Raw genomic sequence first — 23,650 nt, 5'->3', positions numbered from 1 at the left:
TTCTTTTTCCATTAACCCCAACACCCGCCAAAATGTTGAACGCTCACAAAACCCTTGCAGTTAAATGTACATCTCTTCCTGGCTGTTCCTCATTATTATGAAATGTTGCTCTGCCTCTGGCTAAATTCCAGCCACCATTATTTCTGCTGAAAAAAAAGGAGTGATTGGGTTGTTTTTGACTGGCGAGGGCTGTGGTTACGCAAGCTGCAGATGTTTGACCGGACTGTGCTTCTTTTATTCAGCCAAGCCCCTCTGAGGACTTGGTTACATGATCCTACTGCAAACAACGGCATCAATTTTTAATATTCTTCCACGGTAGATTCAAGAAAACGGACCTGTGGAAGACAGCGAGCTGCCTGAACTGGATTCCTCTTTGAAGTTTCAACTTTTTATCCTGATGAAAGCTGAAGTTCAAACATGTTGTAGAGTCATACATGGTTTTCTGCACTTTGCATCCGAACTACTCATATGATGTCTGTTAAAGCTGGTCAAAGACTCTCAGATAGATTGCATTGATGTACTCATCAGTGACAGGTCTTGCAAACCATGAGAGATGTGATTATCTAACTTTCACATTGATTTGTTGGTGTTTTGAGTGGACCGAAGCACTTTCTCAACCATTTATATAAACAGCTGTCCAAGTTACAAAAGGGCCCCATCGATGGCTTAATCAAATCAATATCAGATGTAATGTTTTTGTTTTCTCTGTAAGAAAGAGAATAGTGCTGAAACATAAATTTACTGCATTGACATAAACACATTTCACCTTGATTTATGGCATTCAAGAAACTGTGCATCAAAGTTCCCAGAAAACTCCTCAGCTGTGGCTTCTTGCAAAAGCCAGCCAGCCCTGCGTAGAAGTGAAAACTTTACTTCAGTGTTTGTATCTACACGCGCATCATAAAGCAGTTTTCCAGATGGTCGTGTTCTTGGCTGCTTTCACAAGACCAGAAACACTTTTTTTTTTCTTTCAGAAAAGCACATTTTTGGGGTGGAGGGTGGTGGTGGTGGTGGTGGGGAATATGGAGGGATCGCCGGCCATGTGCACAGCACAAAAATTGAAGAAGGCCTGAAGTTATGTAAATGTTTGTCCAATGGAAGGCAAGCAAGCTGTGGGGAGAACAGGGGAGGGTCTGCTTCCCCAGAAGTCATTATGCAACGCTGGCTCACTGTATATAAGACCACAACCTCACTGCAAGCAGAGGATCTCTGTGAGCTGACCAGATTTTATCGACAGGTATGTATTTGTTGAAAACCTTTTTTTTCTCACACATTTTTGATAATGGAGTATTTCATTGTATTATTTTAATTTACTCAAACTGAACCAACATTTCTCTCCCCTCTGCTGCACCTTCTTCTTCTCTAAAACCTCTACATGTCTTCTGCCTCCTTCTATGCAGAATGCTGCGTTTCGTTGTGGCCCTCTGCCTCCTGGCTGTGTCCTGGGCACTTGAATGCCAGGTAGCAGACATCCAAGTGAAGCAAGACTTTGACAAGACAAGGGTAAGTTTTCTTTCTGGAGTGTAAATAAAAGCAATATCCTCTTTTGTCACATTTTTTTACAGGGAATTGTTGGAGTGTAAAGTGGGCTTGGTTTTCTTTCTTATAGTATACAGGGACATGGTATGCAGTAGCAAAGAAGGACCCAGTGGGCTTGTTCCTCCTCGACAACATCGTGGCTAACTTTGTTATTGAAGAGGACGGCCAAATGACGGCCACAGCTGAGGGCAGAGTCATTATCCTTAAGTGAGTTTTGCTGTAAAGTAAAAAAACAACAACAAATATTTCTCTGTCCTTTTTTTTGCAACACTGACACTGTTTCTATCTTATGAACCTGAAGCAACTGGGAAATGTGCGCCAATATGTTGGCTACCTTCGAGCCCACCAGTGACCCAGCCAAGTTCAAGATGAAGTACTGGGGAGCTGCAACCTACCTGCAGAGTGGAAGTGAGTTTATGAGCATTTCTACGAAAAGTATCACTACGAGTAACTCCAACTTTGCGAGGCAGCAAACCAGATATCTCAACCCGCCACGTGAGCAGAAGGTCACTGTTGTTTTGTTGCAAAAGTGACTGTTGACTTTTTAAGCAACTGTTGATTTAATTCAATCATCAACTGCAGCACATGACATCTTTGTGACATGACCTTTGAGAATCAATCAAACAAAATGTTTACGAGTGAGTCCAAATGTCACTTAATGATTACTCAGCAAACACTACTTTGATACATGGATGAGTCACTCTTCAGGAATGGCATCCAATCCTTTCACTTGAAAACCATTGCTGATCTTTTTCAACATTGTTTGTAGTTTTTCATCAGATGTTTTCTTGATGAGGCTACTGTGATAAACACCAGCTGTGTGTTTGTTAGAGAAAGGGTGCTAAAGTCCACTTTAAATAATCAAAGCAGCTGAGAGATAATCCCATCTTTGAGCACAGTAGTGACGGGATAATCAGTTTTGATTGAAAACACCAGGGAATGTTACAAGAATGTAGGTTTTAAAGAAGTTAATAACCATGATTCGACCTCTTCTTCCAGACGATGAGCACTGGGTCATTGACACCGACTACGATAACTACGCCGTCCACTACTCCTGCAGACAGATGGACTCTGATGGCACCTGCTTAGACAGCTACTCCTTCATTTTCTCTCGTCACCCGACTGGTCTGAGGCCACAGGACCAAACTGCGGTCACCCAGATAAAGGAACGGATTTGCCTCATTGGCAAATACAGACGCGTTCCGCACAATGGTGAGTTAAAGTGTTTGTTTCACACTCAGATTTTGCAAGACTTTCATAAATAAATCAAGTTTCTCTTACTTTTTATAAAAGATACGTTTGTCTGAACAAGATGTTTGTCCTCTTCCTCTTCAGGCTTCTGCATGCTGTCGAGGAGCTGATCTGTTGACTGTCAGTAATCTGCCCTTGGAAGCACCCATCTTTGGGACTGGGTGCCCCTCTGCTGGTCTCTAGGTGAAACCTCTCAGAGATCTCTCCCTTCAGAAAGGCCAAAGTAACACATTTGTCTCAAAAAAAAAAAGAACATCACAAAATATGAAGAAATCCAAACATTCCCATTTCTGTGCAGAGAACAGAGAACAGAGAGGAAAGATGACTGTTTATCCTGGGTTGTTGTTCCAAAATTGCACATAAGTGAAGGAGGTTAGATAATCCTCCTGGAGGACACCAGTGGAACTTGTTCCAGTGGGTGAACAAGAAATATCAGGTTGTTAAAAGGGTATTTTTGCAGCTTATCAGGTTAATGTGACAAATAATCAGTCTTAAGTAAAGCTGAACTATCAGCTCTGGAGTATCACAACCATTTTTACTAAAGAAACCAGGTTCACAAATCATTGGCTTTGCTTTTACACTGAAAGACTGTGTTGTGCAGCATAGAAGCAGGTTTTGTTAATAATACCAACATTGTGTAAGTCATGTGCTACAAAGGCTTAATATTTCTGTTGTTTGATGATTGTATGATGTATACTTCTTGATCCATTTTTTTGAAATAAAACATTCCTACCGTGTTGGATTGTTCAGTTTTTTCAAGGGTAGTTGGATTTAGTATGTTACAATACATGAAATTCTCAGAATAAATATCTCCTTTTTACATTAGCTGCTTTAAAACTATCAAATCAAGCTGATAGAATCATAGAGACTTCATTAGGTATGAACTATTGACATGATTGACATGTTTTTCTGAGCAGGGTTAAATTACTAAAACTGAAGTAAGGAAAGGACCAATTGGAACTGGCCCCTCCCACCACAAGCAGCTGTGTTTCATAATCAGGGGCCTCCCACTTGGCCAGATGTTACACATGATTTACAACCTATCTAACTTCCTCCCTTTCTGTCTTACTGGGGTTCATAAACAAATGTTGGGAGGAGTTCCAAAAGTGTAACCCAAGCTGGACAAATCTCTACACAACACAGATGTTTCTGGAATACGGTTTTGGTTAATCCTCTAGTACAGTGGTTCTCAAAGTTTTCTCAGTGATGTACCCCCTGTGAAATGTTGTTTTTCTGCTAAGTATCCCCTAACGAGCGCAAAGCAGCTTTGGTTGGGAAAAAAAAAAAAAAAAAAAAAGACAGAAAACACAGCACTGCACTATTAGTATCTGGATTAAGAAATATTCTTCATTGACAATAACATTCTCAACCCTGAAAATTATGACTGGACAGGCACAAAACATTATTACTGCATCATCTTCACCAATGGTTCTCAAGCTTTTTTCAGTAATGTACCCCCGTGATATATATTTTTTCTGCCAAGTACCCCTTGATAAGCACAAAGCAGTTTTGGTTGGAAAAAAAGATGTAAAAAATAGCGCTGTGCTATTAGTGTTTATTGGATATAGTACTCACTTTATGAACTTTAACTTATTTTGTATTCAAACACTGATTAAATAAATTGTGTTAAAGAAATTTAACTTGGTTGCGATTTTTAAAATATGTATTTTTCAAACTTGGGTACCACCAGGGGTACACGTACCCCCATTTGAGAACCACTGATCTATACAATAAAAATAACTTTAGATGTGCTAAAAAAAAGGAAAGATTTGTGCAAAAATGAATAATTGTTACCTTAGAGTGCCCTCTTTTGTTAAAATAAAGGGCTGATCTCAAAACTATCAACTTAACAATAGATGAATAAACGTTTCTTAACAAAAAAAAGACATGACCTTAGTCTTAAATAAAAGATTAGCTTAAAAAACAAATGCTGCTGATGATGTGCTTACTCTATGCTACTGTTGGCTAATTTCTCCCAGCAGATAAATCACATTACCTTGGCTGGGTTGTAACTTGTGGATGTGAATCTCATTTAGCATTTCTTTTCCAAATGCTGATGAATTTTTTGCTGGTTCAGGTTTTGCCTTCTTTAGCCCGTCTCTTGGTGTTTTTAGCAGCATTGCTGCTACACTTTAACCATGATGCTGTTATTGTTGTTAACGTTGACTTTTGGGGGTATAATGGAATGAAAAACCTACTGGATGCAATATTCTGTTTATGAACTTTAGCTTATATTTGATTCAGACAGTGATTGGGTGAATAGTGTTCAAGGACTTTTGCTTGGTTGCTTTTTTTTAGTAAACCAATGAAGTTAGATGGCTTAGACCTAAGGTAAATAACACCACTGAACAGGCTGCTCTGACATTTGATACAAACACTTATGGCTTAATGGTTAACTTGATTTCTAGAAACGGCATGCAGCATGTCCTATATGAAGTGTATAACTATCAAAACTGTTGTTACAAGTAAAGTTGAAAGAGATTGGACGCTTGCCCAGTTAGTTTCAGCCAAGTTATCTGATTGGTTGATAGCCATTTCATGAGTGACAGTACAGAGTGTAACAGCACTGTGACTTTCTGCAAAATAAATAAACCAACCCTTCCTTTAAGGTGGTCTGACCCCTGGTTTTTATTCTATGGGTAATTAAGCATATCTTTGTCTGGCATGGCTGTGACAAACTTTAACACTTCTGCCTATGATTGAGTCACAGCTGATTCGCAGTTCAACAGCGCTGCCTCCGCCTCCCTCACAAAGCTAATAGCGTGTCTTCTTCAGTTTGATCTTTTAGCATCGTTGACTTTAATGGGTCACAGGGGATTAAAAAGATCAGATAAAAGATTTCTCTCCATGAGTACCTTTTTTTTCTCTCTGTAGATTGAGCTAAATATCAATTATAGAGTGAAACATCACAGTGTATTACATCAGGCTGATAGAAAAGTGAACACACTGATGATGCTATCAGCTCCCTACCAAAGAACAGCTTTAAATTGATAGGATAAAAAAGGGTGAGATAAGCAACAGTATAGTAATTGCATGTTAGGGTAAAGAGCTTAATATTTGATCTATGATTGTGAGTGAGAAACCATTCTATAGCTGCACTGTAAGATTATCATCTTTATTGTACATTAAGTACAGTACAGTGTATTGCAAAATAACTTTAGCGCACAGGATTAAAATAAGTGAAGACACAACAAATAAAATAAAGAAAGGTGTGATCGTGGCATCACATTCTTAAAAGAAACACGTCTCAAGTTAAACAAAACAACCCCCTCAAATATGCGGCGTAGCAGTGTCCATCTGTCTTAAGTCCATCTAGTCACATTACCGAGGCTGCAGGAATAAAGGCACCTTCGCTAATCCCCTGCCTTAAATAGTTTAGTACAAGGAATTAACTCGTGCAATCTCATTCTAGCCTCACAGGGCTGCAGGCTTGAAAAGTCAAGGTGTAGACAGAAGGGAGCTTCACTTGTGCAGGAGGAAGAATAGACAGAACGACCTGAGACCATGTGACAAACTAAGCTCTCCGATGGTAAATGTCAAAGGTCTGGTTGCGTTTAGACAAATCAAAGTGTGGAGTTCAGGTTAGAGGAAGATGTTGGTCATTGTGACAGTCACGTGTTGCAGCAAGGGTTACGAAACTGCTGCTTAAATCCTTTCAGAAAAACAAAGGAAGCATTTGGCCAACATTTAAACTACTATACAGCACTGTTAAAAAACCTGGAGTGGAGGAACAGCGTCACATGCATCAGGCAGCTTTGCTAACTCCTATAAAAAATACACATAAAGGTAACATCCAAAATGATGCAAGAAGGCCCAACAGAATATGCAAAATGTACACCATTTGTTACATTAAGGAAAATAAAACTTACACCATCTTAGAAATCAGTAGCTCAGAAATAGAGAATAAATAGTTTCACCAAATACACAAAAACAATACACTAAGAGCTTTATGACATGTAAACCGCAAAATACAAGATCCCTGGAAAATTTCCATGCACCAGAAATAGAAGTTTTCAGTAAATGATTGAGCTAATCTTTGGTTACCAAAACACTGGAGTGTGCATTTTTTTTTGTTTCATTTAACACTTATTTAGCCGTTTTGGACTCAAACCATGCAGCATTTTAATGTATCCCTTCATATATTCTATATGTTTAAGTATCACTTTTGTATAAGCTAAGACGGAAAATGTTATGTTGGCTGCAGAAGCACAACCAGCAGAAATAAGCATGTTTACAGCCTGGTTCAAAAGAGGGTTTAAGTCTGAATGTCTAATTACTCCATTACACTGTATGGAGGCTGAATATATCATAACTAATTACTTATTAATTTATTACAACTTCAGAGTTCTGCCAGACGAAGCTATGTTGGGTAAAGCTTTTCAATAACAGTGATCCTTCAACGACAGGCTTCAAAACTCTGTATTAAAAACAAATGGGTGACATCACAGAGACCAAGTCAATGTATTATAAAATCTACTATTACAAGAAGGGTGAAGATGACATTTGATTTTTCACCTCAGGCTGTAGCAGGTGTGAAATAACACTTGTGTAAGTACACACACACACAAACCCCTTTCTAGCTAAGCTATCTTTTGTTTACTTTTGTTTCTTTTTAGGGAATGCCTTTTGTTTTCCAAACTGCATAAATAAATTCAAGTGTCTTGGCTCTCATGTTACATTTCTAAAGCTACTAAGAGGAACTTCTGTTTGGCTGATTTTAGCGCCCCCTGTGGACAAAAACTACATCCCATCATTTATTAATTTTATGAAAGTTTGAAAGGTCTTTTAAAACACAAGTGCACCTCACATTATGAGTTTTCAGTTTGGTAAATGTAAACTGTTACTGTGTGTTACTGAAGAAGTAGCATATCTTAGTTTTAAGTTTCTGTCTCATTTGCTTTCACCTCATAAAAGAAGACACAATACTAATTTTAGTAGAATTCAAAACCAGCTAAAAACTTCTTCCGGGACTTCCAATATGGTTTAGGGGCTAATTTCAAATGGATGTTGCGGTGTTGTAGCTGGTTTCCCACCCCAATAAAAAAGAAAATCGACTTGTTAACTTCAGATACAGAGTAGAGTTTACTGAGACCAGGTGATAGGTATTACTATCTTTTTCCCTTTTCATTTTAAAAACAATATAGGAGCCAGCAGTTTTAGAAAAAAATGCACACATCATATATCTTTAACTTCTTCTGCCTGGCTGTCTCTGCTGACCCTCTCTGTGGATAAAGGGACAGGACACCCAGGCTGATTCGGACTCAGGCTAAGCAGAAGTCAATGTGTGCCAGAAGCTCCCTGTGGCGGCTGGTGGGATAGTGGGCCCGACACTTGGGGCACTCCAGGAAGCTCTCATTCAGAAGGTTTGTGATTTTAGAGGGAGATGTCAGACCAGGAGAGTCGTCAATAGTCAGACGCTCAAACTCCAGGCTGTTGTAGGAGCTGGGCTCGGAGAAACGGGTGTTTGTCTGCTTCTAAAAAACAGCAACAGACAAAACAATTTTCATTTAATTGCAAATAAGCTACACTTAAAATGCAGAAAAAAATTCAGGAAAGGAAGTAAAACATTTATTATTCTAGAGGCAGAATGAGGTGCTCAGGAGGAGTAAGCGTTGTGTGGTTGTGCGTCTCAATGAACCAGCTGAATCTCTGGGAGACTTCATAATGAACATGTGGTTATGATCTGCTGTAACACTTACAGCAGACTCCAGTTTAGCAATCTGATCTCGGGCCTTGCGGAGCTCCTTCAGAACCTTATGTAACTGGTGCTGCATGCTCTGACGATCAATCTTTTCATTCTCAAAGTCCTTGGCAGAGAGCTGGATCTTGGGAGGGAGAGAGAAATATATGAGCCGGAGAGAGCCAAGAATTCATTGCACTTCAATTGCACAAGTGGGATCAGTATGGATTTCAACACTTGGGAGACATTATATTTGTCCTGTCAAACACTGAAAAAATAAAAACGTGACTGTTTGTTTACTGTGTCAGCGGATCGAGTTATAAAATGGCCTTTACGTAAAAATTCTTCCATCTTTTTTAATTACCTGCTGCTCTAGAAATGCAACTCTCCTCTGATCCTCATTTTGGCTCAGAAGAGACTTCTGCAGCATGTTAACCTGTAAAAAAGGCAAAATGATGAGTTCCAAGGTAACAATTTAACCCTTTTCCAGTCCAATGGTTGCATAACATTTATAGAGACCCATATACACTGAAAGACTGGACAAAAATACATAAACCACAAACTATGTAGGAGTTAATATATGGTTTATTGGTAGTTGCACAAATAAGAATCGAAACTGAATCGAACCCATTACCTGTGCTCAATACATTACTCAGCTTGTTACCTGGCTACCATTACAAGATATCATCATTGTTACACACAAACACACAAAAATTAGATAATCCATACCTACTATATGGTACTAACTTTTAAGCTGCAGTTAAATTTGTTGGGAGCAGTTCTTATCTGCCTCCTTATGGGAGCCTGCATAAATCTTGTAATGACAATAAAGCTGGGGTATTGTGCTTTTCTGGCTTCATACTGTCTCTTTGGTTACCCTGTAGCAGCCTTCCAGCTCAAAAAAGTACCACACTGGTTCTTTAGAAAAACACTATTTCAGCTTCTTCTTGATACGTTTCATTTTAGCTACTGTCTCTTTAAGACTTCCTGCCCCTTCCAGCTGATTGGCCAGTCCTACAGAACCCAGAGCTTTGAGCAGACCTCAGAATTCGAGGCTCTCAAACATGTTGTCAACCATTTAGGAGATCCTTATGTGGTGACCCTATCGTTTCAGCAAGTCCCATGAATACTTAAGGCTATTTTTTATTTAATTGTTATTTTTGAGCAGTTTTCAGACAGATTCAGGAATTTCTGTGAATATGAGCGAGTTTAAAAATCTGTACACATGTAGTATGACAATCCAGCATAGTTACTTTAAAGCCATGTTTAAAATATGGTAAAGCAGAATACCCCCTCTTTAAACTCAACATTAGTTGAATAGAATATTCTAGGCTAGAATATTTGCTCAACTCTCCCTCTTCTGTCTTTGCAATGATTCACCTTTCCATGATAAATTCAGAATGCCAACAGGAGGTACAACTCTTTGCCACAGTGTCAACAGTAATGAAACACCATTACACACAAAACAAAACCCATGAACAGCCGTGCATATAGGACCCTGTGACTGTGACCTTTCACATACTTTGACTTGGAAGAATATCCTCTAACCTTTAAATTCAAAGTGCCTTTTAGCAACACGAGTGCTACATACATCAACGGAAAAATAACCAACAGTGACCTTTGAGTGTTACCTGCAGGAGAAGTTCGGCAGATCTCTTCCGCTCCTCCTCCAGTCTGATGTCCATACTCTCCAGCTCGGCTCTCATTCTGTCGGCTCGCTCTGATGACACCTTTCTCTCCTCACACACTTCATGTCTGAGTGTAATGTTTTATATCAACCACATTATGTCATTTAAAATAACTGTTCACTAATTAAGTACTCAAGCAGTGAAAAGTATTTGGCTAAAACTATAAAAGTGCTTCTATCATCCAAGGTCAGAAATACTGTTTCATATTTCCTAGAAATGTAGACCAATCTAATTAAATGCCATGTTTCTTAAAATATTCAAAGTTGAGACGTCAGGTGAATCACTCCCTCATTAAAGCAGACTAAATGTACCTGCTACTGAACCGCTCAGCCTGCAGCAGCATCTTGGCCTCGTCCAGCTCTTTGCTCTTGTCTTCATACTTCTTCAGGAAGGCCGACAGCTCGCTGCACTTGTCCTCGTACTTCCTCTGCAGCCGGCACGCCTCCCCCTGAAGTCTGCTGACCTGCTCCTTCTGAGACTGCAGCTCAGCGCGAGCGTTCAGCGTCTGCAGTCATAGAAAGCTCTTGTGAGTTCCTTACATACACTGGATGCCAAGGATCAATAGATGTAATAACTCAGATGGACTTTGTCATGAAGGCAAACCTTTGAGCACATCTACCTGTTCTTTTTGTACAGTCAGCTCCTGTTGGGTTTTAATAACCGAATCTTTTTGGCTCTGCAGGTCTTTTTGCATCCCTGACAGCAGCTGTTTGTAGTGGCTCTCCAGCTGCGCATCCTTTTCTGGACCTGCTAAGTCAGTGGGAGCTAATTTTTAAGAGGCATTAGTGGAAATTCAGATGTTAGATTATGGGGATTCATTCAGAAATTCTGCTCATTTCTCACTCATCTTTCATCTTTTAAAAAGTACAAAACTACAAAAAAAAAAAAAATCCAAATGGAACCCAGAGGTTTCACTTTCTTTACATTCTGTGTGCATTACAGTACCAAGTGTGTCATTATGTCAACATTCATGTGTCAGCTCCTACTTTTCTCATTGTCTTCTTTTTGGGTTTCTTGCTGCTGCTTTGCCTCTGACAGCTGTTGCTCTAGCTCCTTTGTCCTGGCGAGTACAAACTGAACGTAGGCCTCTCTCTGCTGGTCGTACACCAGCCACTGCTGGTTCTTCTCCAGTGCCTGGAAATGAGATGTGAGCTCCCTTTGAGAAAAACTTACTTATTGTAGATTCTTGACATTGTTGCTAGAAGTTTTCCCATTAAAAACTGAGCAGAAAGCAAAGAAAACCACTCTTAAAAATAACCCAAATGTTTTGTTCTGTCCTAAAAAATAACACCCCCATGACTTCTCTCTTGGCAGCAATTATTGATACTGCCTGTAAAGCCAGTATTTCAGAAATATTGATTGATGAACTCCAAAGAATTTTTTTTAATTCTCCCTCAGCCTTGGCAAGAGTGTAATTGAATGAAAAAGCTCGTTTGAAAAACTTTTTTCCAATTTCATGAACGTGTGGCTCTAATTCCAAAACAGCACGCTGTGAAATAAGCCGTAAATCATTGACTGGACTCACATCTCTCAGCTGATCTTGCACCAAAGCGATGTCTGCAGGTGGCACCTGTCCATTCTGTGGATAGAAAAAAAAACACAACAGGAATTAACCTTGGAGTACGGTGGCTCTAGAGTGAAAAACACAACAGCAGATCAGAAAAAATATCAAAAAATCAGAAAACACAAAAAAACAACTAAAACCAACAACAAAACAGAAAACAGAATGCCAAATTACTAAATGCAATGGCAAAACAGACAGGTCCAGGTCAAAGAGAAAAAGGTTGGTACCCTCTGGCGACATAAATCATCGCTGATTGGATGGCTCTGTCCTCTGAAACTTTTGATTTGCTATCATGTTAATCTGTTTTATTGTTGTGTCAAGTGATTTTCTGTCATGTTTTCTGATTTGTTGTTGTGTTTTCTGATTTTCAGTTGTGACTTGCACTGTAGGACCGCCATATTGGAAAGATTTTTTTTTTAAAATAAAATTGGTAAAAAAAAATACCACCTGATCTGGTACAAAACACTTGAAAAGGGGAAGTATAAAAGGAAGATTTAAGACAGTTTTAGCAGGTAAAATTAGGGATGCACTGATCTGATCCTGGTATCAGGTATTGGCGCCGATCCTGCCCCTCAAAGATGGATCGGGTATCGGTGGGAAAGGATTGGTCCCAACTTGAAATTATGGCTGAACTATGATTTAGTCTACAAGGTATAAAATTTTACAATCAAATAGTCATTTCTGTAAATTCAGAAGCATTTTTTAACCAAACTACTATTAAAGATTTAAACACTTATAGTTTAAATAAATATTTACCTCAGTAATTCCATATGTACTCAATTTTGTCTTTTACTCAAAACATTACCAGTCTGATCCCACAGTAGAGCATGCGGGTTATTACTTAACACTATAACGGATTAGAATCGGTATCAGTCGATACCCTTAGCCCAGGTATCCACATCTAGGGATGGGTGCCGAATTAGGTTAACCCTAACCCTAACCCTACCGGGTACCAATTCCCGTAAAATCAAAAGGTACCTTGTTTAGGTACCTGAACACATCCCTGTGACTGTGAGGGGGTGGAAGAGTAGGGGGTTTTCCATGCTGGACATGAACACAGCATCACAAGGTTGTAAATTTAAGAATAAGTACGTTAAGTTGAAAATAAATTACATCTTATTACTAAACAAATTGGTATTTTTACCACATAAACACACAAATGTACCAAAAATTGGTACCGCTGAGTACCGATACCAATTGCCAGGTACCGGGCATTGGTACCATATCGTTTCAAATGTGAAAGGTACCCATCTCTATCGGCACTGGGACCAGAAAAGCTGGATCAGTGCATCCCTAGATAAAACACAAACATGAAGCATTTTAAATGTTCCACTGTGGCACATTTGAAATGCTTCGTGTCTGTAAGTTATCTGTGTCTGTTGCCTCTTTCCTGTCAGTCATCAGTTTTTCCTGAGCAACATCTAAACAGGTGTTTGCAAGTGATCAGTCCAGGGATTACACGGTTAGAGCAATCTTTGCAGATGACTCCCTGACACTCATCCCCAGAAGACACTCAGTCATCTCATAACTCTGCCCTCTTGACCTCCCGGTCTGATCCCACTCTAATGTCTGAGCCCCGGGCAAACCGGATGCTGTTCTGTCGCAACAGTAGGAAATCTGAGCGATCATCTGTTGGCTAAAGCCCAGAGAGCTCTAACACATCCAGACAAGCATCATTAGCTCGTCAACTTTTTCCAGATGGATTTTAACGCACATCCCATAAGCTAAGCCGGCTAATAGCTTCTGTGGTTTCAAGATGAAGGGAAAGGGACCTCGGTCAGGGGTCAGGGTTATTTATTGTAATGCGAAAGGGAGCTAAGGCTCTAGCTCTGAGGGAGGAAAGTAGTGCAGGAAAATCAGCACAAAGAGAAGCGTATAGAGATCCTCTTCAAAGATGGTGATATATTCTAAAACATGAAGTCACACACTAAAAAACCTTAACTACTTTAACACCGAGGATGGAAACTAACACAATCGGTGAGGAACATTCAAATTCAAAGACAGTTTCTCTCGCTGTACGGTGACCTTTACGGAGAACAGAGGCAGAGGAGTAAAAAAAACACAACAGACACACAAAAAACACTGTACTTTCTTTAGACTCGGCTCTTTTAAATCAAACAGCACGGTAACTACAAAGGAGACACTTCTGGGAGAAGAGTTGCTGATAAAAGGCGTAGAAGTATATCTCAAAAGATCATACACAGAAAATCTTCATGATTTTAAAAAGTTTAAGATGAGCTGTGTCCGCTTAAAATTCAGCAAGAGCATGTCTCATCTCTTCCCACAGAACTAGTTTCGAATTTTGATAAAGATAGTAGTAAAGGAAATGTACCACAGAAGAGTTTAACAGACGGCTAACACAAAGAGAATTAGGAATATTTTTCATCTATTCTTGAAGTTCTGTTTGCAATACTGAGAGTTTATTTCACTCCAGGCCCCAAAAGCCCAGAGATATGTTTGTGATCTAAGTATGTTATCTCTGAGTCCTCAGCTATCTGATCTCCTGATGTGTTTTCTTGTGATTTTGAAGCCAGGGAGAATCCTGATGACTGCTCTCGCTCTCACTCAGAGTGAAGTGCAGGCCTGCTGTGCTGGAAGCATCAAAGTGCTGACTGCGAATCAGCGCTGCCTTTCTCATACAGACTGAAAGCCGGGGATTGTGAAGGAACCACGGGTTTAACAGACTCCTACACTGATGATTTTAATGATATATAATTACACGTGCTGAAAAACAGCTCCTCTTCAGTCTGCTTTCAACGTAACCTAAAAAGCAGTGAGATCGTCTGACTATGATGTGTTATTTTATTTATCTCCTCTGTCTGTCTTTACTATGTGTTACTGAGTGGCCTGGAGAGGACAGGCTTATGTCATCTGTGAGGGGAATACAATCAGAGGTCCCACAATGCCCCCTGGTGGACGGCAGAATAACAGCAGCTTCATTCGCAAGTGAGCTCTCTTTCAAAAACAAGCCTCACTGAAAATCAATTTCAGTGAAAATGAAAAGAAACCTGGTGTGATTAAACATACACTTTTGTCTGCATTCATAAATAACAGACAAGGACACAACTGCATAGATAACGTCTGTTTTTCAGACTCCAGAGATTCATTGTAATTAATCGTTGAATTAACTCTCAGGAGGTAAATGCAACAGATGTTTTAAGCCTTCAAGCATTACATGAGCATCAGAAAGTGTCTGAGAACGCAGAACTACCAATGAGAAGATGGAGCGCATAGTTTGACCTTACATCAAGGGGGAATGATATTAGCTGAAAGAGAATGATTCATAAACCTTTGTTCATCATCAATCGTATGAAATGAATGGTTTTCTTGACAAGCATGTCCCCTAGCATTCCAATAAATGCTCTAATAAATATCTACTTCTTGATGTTAATGTGACAAACAGCTGCAGTTAAAGTTATTCTAACATCACAAGTTTCATCCTTTTCCTCTTCAAGGTGGCAAAGGAGCTTGACCCTGTACCACCTGTTGCTGGGGGCAAGGCAGGGTTCCCTCTGGACAGGTAAAATGTCATAGGATATTATATATCAGGATTCTTTGTCAAAGAATTATTTTTTCTTCAAAGTCAAAAGTCAAATCCCTCATTTCAATGTTAGTTTACAAACTGGATTGGAAAAAAGTACCCACTTTTCTCCAGCAGAGGGTGAGATGCTTCTCATGTGATGTGCATTTTTTGGGTTTAAAAAAAAGCAACTGTGTTTAAAAAAAAAAAAAACAAACCCTAAAAATCCCAGAAAGTGGAAATATCAAAGAATCGCATTCTGAATTGAATCAGCAGCCCAAAAATCGTTACAGAATCTAATTGCAAGGATAACATATCGTCCCAGCCCTAACGTAAGTTAGGAGATAAATTCACCCAACAAGCATGTTTTTGGACTGTAGGAGGAAGTCAGAGTACCCGCAGAGAGTTTTGTTTCTTGTTATGTTTACATCTGTTTTTTTTTTTTTTTTTTACAGGTTTTCAGTGCTGAGAACTTTGTTGTGTTTTGTTTCATGCTGATTGGTAGTTATTGTTGAAAAAGGCTAACTCGTTTACCGTAAACCAAAGCTACCAATGGGTACAAATGCAGTTCCCCATCCGTCGCCTACCTAGCCAGGGAATCAAACCAGAAACCTTCTTGTTATAAGACAACAGAGCTAACCACTGCCCCACTATGCAGCCATGCACTGACAGAAGTTCATCAGGGAAATGGAATTTGAAATAGTTAAATGAAACAACCAAAACATTTTAGATTAAAAGTAAGAACAAAAGGTCTCTATCCATGAATGACAGGTTCCTGAGGCCAAATAAAGAAAAAGTTTTGGAGAATACAGTCATTGGAGCACAGAGGGTTTGAATTCAGCCTGTGGCCTGTTTCCCGCATGTCATTCCCCACCCCCACCCTGTTTCCTGCTCTGCCCACTATAGGGATGGGTACCTTTCTCATTTGAAACCATACTGATGGCCAGTACCTGGCAATTGGTACCTGTACTCAAAGGTCTGTACTTTTTTGTGTTTATGTGGTTAAAAATATCATTTTTATAATAAAATATGTTGATTTCAATTTAACAAATTCATTCTTCAAAGTAAAACCTTGCAATGATGTGTTTATGTCCAGCATGGAAAATCCCCTGCTCTCCCACTCCCTCAAGGCCACAAGGATGCATTTAGGTACCTAAACTTGGTACCTTTTGATTTTACATGAATTGCTACCTGGTACTATAGACAGAATTTGGTCAGTAACCATAAAAGTACCTAATTCGGTACCCACCCCTAACCCACTGTCCTGTCCGCTCTAATAGAAGAAAGCCAAAAACAACTTCAAAAAAGAAAAGAATAGAGAATACAGTCATAATGTTACAAGACTAAAGCCATCATCACATGGGGAAAAAGTCATTGTGTGAAAAGCTTGTTGAAAAATCTTCTTATTTAAGTCCCGATACCTGTGACAATTACCCATTTTAGGTCAGCGTTGGTTCAACTTGAAAACTGTCTAAAAACCAGCTTTAGAAGCCAACATATCCCAGACAGAGCAGTGACGTGCTGATTTCTGAGATGGCCTTGAATGCTCAGTTGCTAAGCTTCCTTCGTCAAAAACTGCAGAAAAACATTTCTCAACTGAAAATAACAACTGGAAAAGAGTAAGGAGGTGAGGAGGACTAATAGTCAGACAGAGCTTTATATGTGTGAATGACTCTGAATGTGGTGCTTTCAGGATAAAAAAGTACTTTCTTTAACCATAACTAAATGAGATGTTTAGTGTTCCACATTAAATGAGATGCTCTGGTGATAAATTGTGATAAATAGTTATAACATCCATAAAAATGTGTTTTCTCTTCTTTTCTGAAAACCTTGAAATATGACTCGGGCAGTTATGCTATTAGGCTAACAATGTGCTAACCTTCAACTAACACTGCTGCTTTATTCTCTTAACATTCACTGGAACAACTTCATTCTTGAAATAGTGTGACTTTACTCCAACTTTTACTTGCTTTTGACTTAATTTGGCAAACATGATGACCTTATTCTTTAAATCTTATTAAATATCTATGCTTTTTTCTGCTTAGTCATTTCCCACCAAACATGGATAAACTGGTACTGACAGAATTTACAGGAGCCTACAAATCAGAATTAAAACGCGGTTATACATCCAGACTACAAAAGGGCTTCATGACAAAAAAATCTCATTCAACAGAATATATGAAAAAACAAATGGGAAAAAGAAGGTAACTTCACTATCTCAGAAGAAAACTGCCAAAACTATTTTGAATTTCAAAGAAAATGTACAGACTCACATCCATGAAGAGAATTTGGTTGGAAATATTTGGTTAGGTTTTGTATTACCCCAAAATAAAACTCTTATCTCACAGGAGAGGATCCAGAATGCTGGGAACAACCATTGGCACGGATTTTGGGACTGTTCAATTATTAAACATTTCTGGTCGAAAACCCACAACATTCTGGAATAAATATTTACAAAGAAAATACCTTTTGAGTTTAATACTTATATTTTTGGTAAAGTTGACTTTATAGCTGGGCACTCCAATATCTACTTATTTGGCATTCTGGTACCTGCTTGTAAAAAGACCATACATAGACACTGGCTACATCCTGACCCCCATGATACAGGAATGGGAGGATAAAGTTAATGGAATATATGTCTTTTTTTCCTGTATTTTATTTATTTATCTTCGGCCCTTTGTATGTTGTACATTTACCCCACATATTATCATAAAAAATAAAATAAATTGCACATCACTCTAACAGACCGTATCAAGTTATAGAGTAATAAGAAGTAGGGCTGCAGCTATCAAATATTTTAGTATTTGAGTATTCTTCTGAATGTCCCATCGATTAATCGAGTAATCGGATAAAATACATTTTTGTTTGGTTAAAGAGCAGTTATTTTTCGAATGAAAATTTTTCTCTAAGAAATAGAATTTTCTGATACAGCATGTCAATAAGAGCACTTGCTTTGGTAGCCCCAAAATTTGTAAACACACTTTGACAATTTTTTTGTACCTTGTACATCTCATCAAATGTTGCAAACCCAAATAGCACCCGTTTCGTAGAATGACCCATTAGTCTCCAAACTCCAGAAAAGAAGCTAGATTTGTTGCTAGTTGCTATTTTGTATAAGAGGTAGCTTGAGGGGTCTGAAAACTCTCTTGATATGGCCTCAGCTCTATTTGAAATACCACTCTTTGATCTTTTTTAAAATTAAACGATTCCTCGAGGTGGAGAAAATTACTCGAGTACTTTTTGTAATCGAGCACCTCGAATCATTCAAGGAATCGTTTCAGCTCTAATAAGAAGTTTATTTTATTTTATTTTTTAAACATTGAGAATGTTATGGTGGAAAAGGGTTTCAAGATATCTAGATGTTTGTGGCAGACTTTTACAGTGGACCCTTCATACCCTCTGCAATGCATGGCTAATCATTTGTAAACTGCTCACAACCACCCTTTAAATAAAGAATTGAGAAAAAAATATAAATGTTTTTTTTTTCTAAGTTTTTGAGCTGCACTCCCATTTTGGTTGAACCTGGCTTGGTCTGAAACATCAGGCTGCCCCTCAATACCTGCTGTTAGGTTATCGGTTTTGCTGCATTGATAATTAAAAGATCAATGGCTCCTTTTTAAGCCAAACAAAACTTTTCTTATATTGGTAAACTAATGGGACCAATGTATTAAGGCAGAGCAGCTGTGGCCTAGCGGTAGAGTTGGTTGTCATAAGACACTTAACCCCCAACTGCCCTCTGTGCTGTGCCATCTGTGTGTGAACAGGATTAGTTAATACAGATATACTCTCTATGTAGCAGCCTCTACCATCAGGTTATGAATCTGGTGTGAATGTTGTTTGCAATGTAGACAGAGAAAACATTATGTAAACAGTCTATTTACCATTTAATAATAAAGAAAGGTCACTGAATGGGTTCATCAATAACCACTGCCATCAAACCAGCAACACTTATCATGGCCTGTACAAGCAAATGAAAACAGCAGGAACTACGATGCAGTAATTACTCTTGCAAAAGATGAGACAATTTGTCTCCTCTCTAATGCAATCACCCAGACATGCATTGAGACAATAAGTTGGTACCTACCACCACCTGTGTTTCCAGAGTTTGGCACCTCGTAGAAACAGTGACCAGCTGGTTTTTCAGGTTCTCTGTCTCCTGTGACAAGCTCTGGAACAACACGTCTCTCTGCTCAGCCTCCTTCTTCCGCTGCTCCAGCTGGGCCTGCAGTGATGCTACCACCTGAAACACACAGCATGAAGTAAAACTTGTGTTGATGCTTCCTGAAGGTGTTTCCTGTTCTCCTGGGATTTATCTGCTTCATACAAAAATAAATAACTGAATTAAACATAGCTGGGAGTCTGCTAACACTGCCCACTGAGCTGCTCCAGTTTTAGCACTTTTGTTAATGAAAGTTAATGAGGGGGAAACGAGTGTGATTAGATCAAATCGTGCATTCCAAATGTCAAAAAGCTGTTGTTCAATTAACCAGTGTGCTATTTCGAAGTTTTAGCCTGATCCATTTTGACCAGCCAAAATTAGAAAACAATTTCTGCAACAGCAACAGCGATGTCCCCCGGATAAGAGATGAAAAAAGCAAACAGATAGCATCAATTTCTCCAGCAGCGTCACAGCAAAAGGGCACAAGTGCTAATACATGCATAGAGCCACTACAGAGGAAGATAGATTGGTTTATAAATAACAAGAGAATAACTCCACAGCACCATGTGTTGGTATGCAGTTGTTGCTGTCTGTCTAAACTTCACTAAGCTGAGCTGCTGTCAAAATGGGACAGAAGCTATTTCCCTCCCACTGTTTCTTGTGGCAGCTCAGAATTCAAGTACCATTTTTCCAACTTTCTGACAGTTGTCTGCTGCCAACAATACATATGCCACCAGCACAAAGCCAAGAGTGCAAATGTTCACGATTCCCAGAAGACTCGATGCTGGGTGTATTTCCTTCAACATCACAGTGCCCCTTCATTTCTTCTAAATATCTAAAATGATTCAAAATGAATTAATCTAACAAATCTGACACAATAGTTTTTAATCCAAACAATCTGTTTCTGCAAAAAGTGTCATATGCACATACCTCTCCCCCTTTTGCTGTCAGTTGCTGTCTCATTGTTTCGAGTTCCTGCTCTTTGACAAGCAACTGCTGATTGTTCCTCTCTCGCAGCGTCTCAAGGGAAAGAATTCTCTGAAAAGGAAAATAACAGCAGTTAGGAAAAAACATAAACTAAAATTTAAAGAGGGGTATCAAAAGATTTACAAAAAATTAAAAATACAGGACATGAGAAGTCTGTCTTTTACCTCCAGCAGTTTGCCTTTGTCTGAGTCAGGTGGCTTGATGTGTCTTTTAGAGATTTCATCAATCTTTCTCCTGAGGTGAGCATTCTCCTTCCTGACTTTGTCCAGCTCTGCCTCAGCTTTGGATGCTGAGCCGCTGGATTTGAAGCCCAACTTGGTGGCAAAGGTGTCTTTAGCACCTTTGGATGTCATGGCTGTTGTGTTGGTTTTCAGGAAGTAAATGTGGCTTCTGTGCCAAAGTGATAAAAAAAATAGATGCGTTAAAATGCCAAAGCCTGTGGTTTAAATTCACTGGAGGCCCATCTTTTATTACTTTTGATGTTTAAGAAGGAGAGAAAAAAAATCACAACACCTCATAAATGACGATCAACTACACAAAATACACACGTTGGTCCACAAAACCGGCTGAACCGGCATCAAAATAACTTCTGCATGTATTTACTCACTGAACCGGCCGTCATGATCATATAATACTGACTAAAGAAATACGTGTTTTACAGATTTATTTGCAATGGTTGTCAGTACATGAACGTTACAAACATCATAACACCTGTCTTCAGTTGACAGCTTTGGATAAAGTAACGCCACTACGTCGCGATATCAAGCTCTGTTCTCAAGAAATCGTAGGATAAGACATAAACACAAAACATTTACACATAGAAAAACACAAAATACTGAAACTTACGAGCAAAAAGGACTGAAGGAATCACCCGAAACCAGTCTGTGGCAACAAGACCGTTTACTAACCAGACGTTTTCGTTTCCTTAAGTTTGAATTACAGCGCGTTGACGTCACTTCCGTAATCTGTTGGGTGCGCGTGTTTGCCTGTCTCGGGGTATCTTTTCAACTTGGTAAGTGCAGTGAAATTTTACAATTTCCGAGTTATACAGAAGAAGTTTGAAAACTTTTCTATCCCATATAATACTTTACCAAAATCACAAAAGCAACTCACGTAAGTTGAGTGTAGTGAGCCTTTCTGCAGCTACTTTTTGCCTCTACATCGGACTGTCCCCGTGGACTGTTCCAAACGCACTGAGCCCAACCGGTTTCACGTCCAAACATTCACAGACATTTAATAGTTTTGTGTATGAAGTAAGTCAAGCAGGTAGATGTCCCTTAGTATTTGACGTTTATTTAATCCTTCTTTGGGGAAAGTTAAAAAAAAAATGAAAAGGTAAGAGCTTCGGCATTAACAAAGATAAGTATGACTACACCTTCTATCCAAAGCAGTGAACAATTAATTTTCCCATGGGGCCGCATGAGTGACCTTGCTTTTTCTTTTTTATTGATTTAAAAGAAAAAGCAAGGAGAGGGTAAGGTTTTGAGGTGCTAAATGTCACGATAAAGCTAAAATAATATATTGAGGAGGTCAAATAAACCATTAAAAATATATAAAGGTAATAGTTAAATTAATTTTTGATTTGATGGTTGAAATAACATAAAGTTTTGCATAGTAAAAAAATCCAGTCTGCCTTGATAAGTGTACTGAGCTCTAGTTTCATATCTGTCTGGATATGAAAATTAAGGAGTACAGCCAATCAGTGAGAGAGTATCTGTTGTTGAATTTGTTAATTGTCATCACTGCACATCAAATCATGACATCAAATCAGCTGGATCTCATACTATAAGCCATAGTTCTGAGATGTGGCAATCACTTCACTTCACTTGAGAGGTGACAGATGTCAAGTGGAGTTCAGTGATTTTCAAATAACACACTCACGTGCAGGCCATAATGAGACAGGCAATGGCCCACAAGCTGAAAAAAACAGGTCTGGTCTATAGTCTACACATTCAGTGAATTTGCATTGTGTTCCATTCAAAAACAATGAACAGGGGGGTTGCATCAGAACCTTATTCTGAAAGGGAATTCACATGAAATAAAAATACCAAGAGTTCAATTGAAACAACTAAAAAGTTAGAACAACTAAAAAACAAACAGGATTCTAAAAAAGTGAGAAAAATATTTACTGTTGTGCAAGGTGGAGGGCATAAGAAGAAAGAAAAAAGAGCTGATAGTTGGAAATCATCATCCTTTGGCAGATGAACATGATATACAAAAAGACAGTAATTGGGAAAAGCTGTTTTATTATGACTTAAATTGCATCCAGCAGGTCTGTTTGGTCAGATACTTTTGTAATTCTGAATCCTAACTCTGTTTTCAGCTTCACTTTCAACTTTCAGAATGTATTGATGTGTTTTAGACACTGGCTGTATAACCTACATAAATCATAGGTTTTCCTCTGGGTGTCAGTGTAAAAAATGCAGCTGGAAGAGGCTCAGTGTTTTCACGGATAAAAACTAAAAAACATCCAGCATCTGCCGGGACTTTTCCTGTTTTGGAAAAGGATAATAGCAGGATACTGCAGGTTAATTATGATGAATTTAAGGGTAAAAAAAAACACTTTGCAGGTGGAACACTAAGCTTGCAGATGAATTCTGCTCAATACAGATATGAAGTTCAGGCTCAGGAGTTAATTTCTTCCAATTGAGAAACCAATGACCATTACCTTGTTAAATTAATGTGACCTCGATGTTCTCATTATGTTTTTTCACATGTATCTCAGTATAGTAATTACATGTTGTGTGCTAAACAAGTCATTGCAGCTCTTGGTGCAGTATTTAATCCGCTAATAGCATACTTTATCATGTTTTTTCAAACCGCCAGATGACATGTTCACACTATAATGTTTACACGATAAAACGAAGCGCTTCCACTCTGTCCCAGCGTAAATAATGCTGTGGCAGGGATGTAATAATGAATTAAAGCTAAGCTTTCCTGTCTCTACCTTCATTGGTGCAAACAGCCGCAGTGAGTCAAAGTAGGCACACGACAATGGCAATAATAAATCATCTTCCTCATACAGATTTGTCCCCTTTCTCTACATTTCATCACATTCCGCTGTTTTCTACGGTTTGTTACTTGAAAACATCATCGTTTTTCATCATAAGCTGCATCGACCTTTGTATATTTCGTATAAAATCACAGAAAACTTGACCAATCAATCATGAGTATCCCTGAAATGCCTCTGAGAAGTCTTACCTACTGGTCAAACTGTTTTAATATGAAACTATAAAATGTGGTAATGGTAAAATAATATATG

General features: G+C 38.8%; 2 protein-coding genes across 3 annotated transcripts; one reads left to right on the top strand and one right to left on the bottom strand.

Moving 5' to 3' along the window:
* Positions 1-1,187: 1,187 nt before the first annotated feature.
* On the top strand, positions 1,188-3,521 carry rbp4 (retinol binding protein 4, plasma). Its single transcript, XM_074663524.1, has 6 exons — positions 1,188-1,237; positions 1,401-1,503; positions 1,610-1,746; positions 1,841-1,947; positions 2,539-2,751; positions 2,875-3,521. Exons 2-6 carry the CDS (start codon positions 1,402-1,404, stop codon positions 2,898-2,900), a joined length of 585 nt encoding a protein of 194 aa, XP_074519625.1. The 5' UTR covers positions 1,188-1,237; position 1,401; the 3' UTR covers positions 2,901-3,521.
* Positions 3,522-5,932: 2,411 nt separating this feature from the next.
* Positions 5,933-21,332, bottom strand: cep55l (centrosomal protein 55 like). Of its 2 annotated transcripts, none has more exons than XM_074662504.1 (12): positions 21,235-21,332; positions 20,553-20,778; positions 20,332-20,439; positions 19,327-19,482; positions 11,684-11,737; positions 11,145-11,292; positions 10,778-10,923; positions 10,470-10,663; positions 10,102-10,225; positions 8,835-8,906; positions 8,490-8,615; positions 5,933-8,264 (listed from the first exon to the last, which is right to left on the bottom strand). In XM_074662504.1, exons 2-12 carry the CDS (start codon positions 20,739-20,741, stop codon positions 8,052-8,054), a joined length of 1,530 nt encoding a protein of 509 aa, XP_074518605.1. In that variant the 5' UTR covers positions 20,742-20,778; positions 21,235-21,332; the 3' UTR covers positions 5,933-8,051. The 2 variants fall into 2 exon arrangements, with proteins under 2 accessions (XP_074518605.1, XP_074518606.1); XM_074662505.1 differs by having other exon boundaries at positions 10,778-10,905.
* Positions 21,333-23,650: the final 2,318 nt, after the last annotated feature.

This window comes from Halichoeres trimaculatus, unplaced genomic scaffold (assembly GCF_033239565.1).
Source record: "Halichoeres trimaculatus isolate MK-OKI-2021-1 unplaced genomic scaffold, fHalTri1.1 fHalTri1_scaffold_23, whole genome shotgun sequence".
Taxonomy (NCBI): Eukaryota; Metazoa; Chordata; class Actinopteri; order Labriformes; family Labridae; genus Halichoeres; species Halichoeres trimaculatus.
This window is presented reverse-complemented; position numbering and strand designations above follow the sequence as displayed.